This window comes from Quercus lobata, chromosome 1 (assembly GCF_001633185.2).
Source record: "Quercus lobata isolate SW786 chromosome 1, ValleyOak3.0 Primary Assembly, whole genome shotgun sequence".
NCBI lineage: Eukaryota > Viridiplantae > Streptophyta > Magnoliopsida > Fagales > Fagaceae > Quercus > Quercus lobata.
The window spans coordinates 54,879,768-54,885,109 of record NC_044904.1 but is presented as its reverse complement, the minus strand read 5'-3'; the positions used below and the strand labels follow the sequence as shown (position 1 = coordinate 54,885,109).

General features: G+C 34.3%; 1 protein-coding gene across 1 annotated transcript; it reads right to left on the bottom strand.

Moving 5' to 3' along the window:
* Positions 1 to 250: 250 nt before the first annotated feature.
* Positions 251 to 2,162, bottom strand: LOC115955854 (putative F-box/LRR-repeat protein At5g02930). Its single transcript, XM_031074229.1, has 3 exons — positions 1,017 to 2,162; positions 686 to 874; positions 251 to 601 (listed from the first exon to the last, which is right to left on the bottom strand). Exons 1-3 carry the CDS (start codon positions 2,160 to 2,162, stop codon positions 386 to 388), a joined length of 1,551 nt encoding a protein of 516 aa, XP_030930089.1. The 3' UTR covers positions 251 to 385.
* Between the last annotated feature and the right edge of the window lie 3,180 nt (positions 2,163 to 5,342).

Genomic DNA, 5,342 nt, shown 5'->3' with positions numbered 1-5,342 from the left:
ATTTGTGTTGGTATTGACATAGCGTAAGTTTCATTATTGTATTCCACAAACCGATTATTAGTTATATATATATATATATATATATATATATATATTATATAGAAGTGGTGAAAACAAAGAATGCATATTTGACATCAGTAGAGATGTATTAACTTGGGTAGAAGTTATTTTTAAAGAAACATAAATTTCAAATTCTAAGTTTCCTAAGACAAATATAAATTGTAAATTTAAGTACAAAAATAGTCCTGCAACAATTGGTTACAACAAAATTAGGGGATCCAATACATAAACAAAAGTTTCCCCTAAGCTTTTAGCAAGTAAATCAGCACAAAAGTTCCTTCCGGACAGGCCCGTTGGAGCCCAATAATCTACCCAAATGCTAGAGCTACCATGTAAACTTAAATTTTACTTCTTCTCCCGTTCCATAATCTTTCATAAAATCATATGCTACTTTGTGGAGAATCTGGTAATGTTCAGGTATTTCTTTTGTTTCTTCAACAATTAATTCCACAGCTTTTAAGTAATGGCGCCAACATCTGATTTGATAGCCATTGCAACACGCTAGCTTTTCTTTTCTATCCATTAAGTTCTCGTATAGCAACTGTAAAATGCATTAAAAAAAAATCTCAGCGAGTTTGTCATAAATAGAAAATAATCAACAATCAGACATTACAAAGTACTTAACCTTAATGAATGTACTGTCTGGTTGTGAAAGTAACTTTACTGATATCATTTCAGGATGGATAGTCCATAACATGCCATCTATAATATCTCTATGATTTTGTGAAGATTCAATATGTAGGAACCTCAGATGCTTGAAATTTGTAAGAGGACAAATTGATTGTTCACTTAACAGCGCTGGATTAAATTCAACCTGCATGTTAAAAGAAAAATGTTGAATTATACTACTATGTAGAATTATCGAAAAAATAAATCCCCAAAATCTCTCATTAAAGAAAAAAATTATTAATAGTCTCTGCATCAAGTGACAAAGAAAGAGGCCTTAGAAGGCTTACCATAGAAGATTCGATCTGCAGCTGCAAGTTCAGAAGCACTCCTGGTTGCTTAAATGTCTCTAGATATTGTTTTAATCGAAGAAACCACCAAGTGTCTAGAGGATAGTCTGTCAATAGTTTAAGTTGAACATCTTGTAATCTAGGAGATTTAATCAACAAGGACGGGATCGTTTTTCCTTCGTATTTATAGGAAACAAGATTTTTACAGTCAATCTGACCTGTGATAGTATTAAACTTTGATGACAAACTTAAGCTCTCAAGTCGATCATGTGAAATTTTAACCTCACCCAGTCGTTTTATGTCGTTTAAGTCCAAAGTCTCAAGAAGGGGAAACATAGAATTAAGTCGTGGAAGATACATTACATCAAAGCCGTTGTAACCAATTCTAATTGACAGCTTCCTTAAATTATTGAAAGTAGTACGAGGCAAAAATAAGATTGAAATTTTCACTCTACAGCACAGAGTGTGTAGATTAGGAGCTTCATTAATGGAAAACATTCTGACCCTATTGATTTTGGCCATCTTAAGGTTGGGAAGAATAAAAAGCTTAAGACAATATACGTTCAAGCACTTATCAATTGAAAACGCATCAAGCATAGGGCAGCGGTTAAGGAGTTCTTGTATCGCATTCCCATCTTGAACAACGTTTTCCAAAGTCAGCTCCTTCAGACGAGTAAACTTAGCATTTTCATCAAAAAAAGATTCTACCAACCTACAACCCATTAAGTTTAATATGGCCAATGATTTAGCTGCAAACATTTGCTTAGGCAGAGTGTATTCGAAGAATAAGATGTAAAGATGTAGCTCATTGATATAATTTCCAAGAACCAATTCAAGCCACTCATCGATACAAGAAATCAAAGCAGCACCTTCTTGTAGTACTAAAACCTTAAATTTTTGAATTATTACCTTTTCCGTGTGGGGTATTTCCAGAGTTTTGGTACAATCAAGACCTACAGATTCAAAACTTAACCTGCGGAGTGAATTCCATGTTTGTTGCCATGTCTTGGACAAAACAGTGGTACGGGCTGCATCTTCAGGGCACATGAAAAACAGAATGTGCCGCTTAATGGGTTCAGGCAACTCAGATATCCGATCCTTTGCATCGATCTTGTCACTCTTCGATGACTCTCTAGCAAACACCATCATCTTCTTCATTCCAAGTAAGGGAACAGAATGGTTTTCTTGACGAGTTAAGACCCTTTGATGTAGAATGAGTAAAGATTTTTCGAAATAAAAAAACAGATGGAACAAGAATTTCAGAGAGACACAATGATGACGAAGAAGAAGAAGAAGAAGAAGGAGCCAAAAAGGTGAGATCCTGAATGTATATTTGAAAATAAATTATGCTAGCTGCATTCTATCATTTCAATTAAAGAATAGAGGCAGGTCTGCAGCCGAGTAGATGGGATGGGATTGAGACAATACTGAGAAAGTGAGACGGTATCGACTATCGAGGCCAGAGACTGACTCACGTGACCAGCAAAACGTAACTAGAACATAAATAGTTTAGTTAGTTAGCTGTTAAAAGCGGTTCGAGGATATCCAGTTAGCCGTCGGCAAGGTACATGGGCCGTGTAAAGAAGAACAAGAAGTGACCAGCCCAATAAAAGCCCCAGATAGAAACAAAGACTTGTGGGGTGTGGATCATGTTCATCTACACCAGGATAAAACACAGACTCTGAACATCATTACCCTTGAGCTACAACAATGACAAATTTAGGCCCTGTAACGGTGTAAACAATAAAAACTATCGTTTAAATATCGTAAACGTATATTTACACATTTTTTCACCTATATGTATTTTTACAAAACTTAAATAATGTTATTAAAAATTTCTTACCAAATAGTAGAGGTGTGCAGAAAACCCGTCAACCCGTCAAATCCGACTCGACCCAACCAAACCTGTCGGGTTGGGTTGGTTTTTAAGGCTTGGTGGGTTGGGTTAGGTTACAAATTTTTTTCTTTTTTATAGCGAGTCGGGTTGGGTTTGGATCATAAAATTACAAACCCGTCAAACCTGACCCAACCTACCCATATTTTAATATATGTTTAAAATATATTATATATTTAATAATTTGTGTTTAAAAACCAGCTATAGAGCACTTCCTCGTTTTCTACTATCATATATAATATAAAATCTTATTAGTTCTTTTAATATTTATTTAAATATATTATATAATTTATAAAAAATTTTAAAAATTTTAGATATATTTTGTTTATAACTAAGTTAGGAACTCATGTATATTTTGTTTATAAGTGAATTAGGATACTAGTTCATGTATATTTTGTTTATCAACTTAATTGGATACTTAAACATATTTTGTTTACAACTAAGTTTAAATATTAGTTTATATATTAATGTATATTTTGTTTATCAATTTAGGTGGCAAGTGTGATATATTTTTTTCTGCTCAATTTAATAATAATAGTAATAAAAAAATTGTCCAACTCATGGGTTCAACCCAATCCATATGAGTTGGGTTGGACTTATGTGATGGGTTGGGTTGGGTTGAATTTTTTTTGACCCACCATGGTGGGTTGGGTCAAAAAATCCCCTTAACCCGACTCATGCACACCCCTACCAAATAAACTTCTACTATTGCTAACTATATAAAAAGAGTCAGGAGCTTGGTTTATTCAATTTCGTGAGGCAAAACTATGCCGTTTTGAAGTTTGCTTGAGCTGGTTGGCTTTTTCTTTTCTTTTTTCCTTTTCTTTTTCTTTGATAACATTTTCAGTTTATGCTCCGTTTTTTTTTTTCTTTTAAAAAGTGGTATAACAAATTTTCACAATATTTTCTGTTAGGACATATGTGAGAATTGTTAAAGACATATGTGATGTAAATTAACTAATCCTTTGACAAAATACATTTTACTTGTAATTGGATAGATTTAGGATGGGTTTAGTTCTTCAAGAAATAAGTGTTCAAGTTTTAGTATTAAAGTCATGCAAGTCTAACCAAGAAACAAGTGAAGAAATGATGTTCATTAAAACTCCATAGATATCTCAATAGAATCATTTCTATCGAAGTTTAATGTTGAAACTCGATAGAAGCTGAATCTATCGAGAATTACGAAATTAGAATTTCCAGATTTGATTTCACGTATATCCATGCGTATTTGTGTAAGGTTTATTTTCTCACAACCCTAGACATATATAAGGATTATTTTAAGGGCCATCACAAGTGATGCAAAGTGATGCAAAGGTTGTTGCAATTTTTGTTACATGTATATTGTAACCAGAGACAAAATTTACCCTAGTTCATCATATTTTCTGTAGAAGTTACTGCATCTTTGCACCAAGAGTTTTGTGAACAAGAAACTTACTAATCTTCATCGTTGATGAATTGAAGAACTATATAACCAACAACTTCCTCAAGTTGGTGTATTAGTCACGTACTGAGATCCGTGCATCATTAGTTATTCACGTACTAGGAATCGTGCATTAAACATAGAGATTGCCGCTACATCACAAGTCCAATTGAGTATTAGGGTAAGGGTCTACACTACAAGAAAACTGAGGTATTGCGGCGGGTGCAAAAAACGCCGCTATATGTCGCCTATTGCAGCGCATTTTTGGCCCGTTGCTGTACATGAGATCTATTGCGGCGTTCTATATACCCGCCGCAATAGCTCTAGTATTTTGCAGCGCACTATAACGGCAGGCCAATGACCCGCCGCAATAGACTTGTTTTAGTGGCATTTAGCTTAGATATAGCAGCGGGTCAATGACCCACCGCAATAGCTCAAGTATATTGCGGTGTACTATAGCGGCGGGCCAATGACCCGCCGCAATAGACCTGTTTTAGCGGCATTAAGCTTAGATATAGCGGCGGGTCATTGACCCACCGCAATATGTACTCCTTTTTGCGGCGGGTTGGACCGCCGCAATAGACATTTAAATTGCCCACTATTTTTTCGTCTTCCTATTTAAAGATCAAATAGTAAACTACACCCGATTAGCATGAAAATTGGCATGCATGTTAAGAACATATAGAAAATGTGATCCAACAGTTGGATTTTCAAAATTTCAATTCAACAATAAGTTATTGGTTGGTGTAACATTTTTTAGAGTTACATCAAGTGTAACTAAAACCCAACAATATATTTCTTAATTCGATGTGAATTTTGACAAATTTACCGTTAGATTACATTATCTTCATATATTTTTCATGCATACAAAATTCCAAGGCGATCAAAGATTAATAGTCATGTCATCAATCAATTATTTAAATTCAAGTTTTTGTAATTTAAAATAACGCATAAAAGATGAGTTAAAATATCAAATGGTAAATTACACCCGATTGGCATGAAAATTGGCATG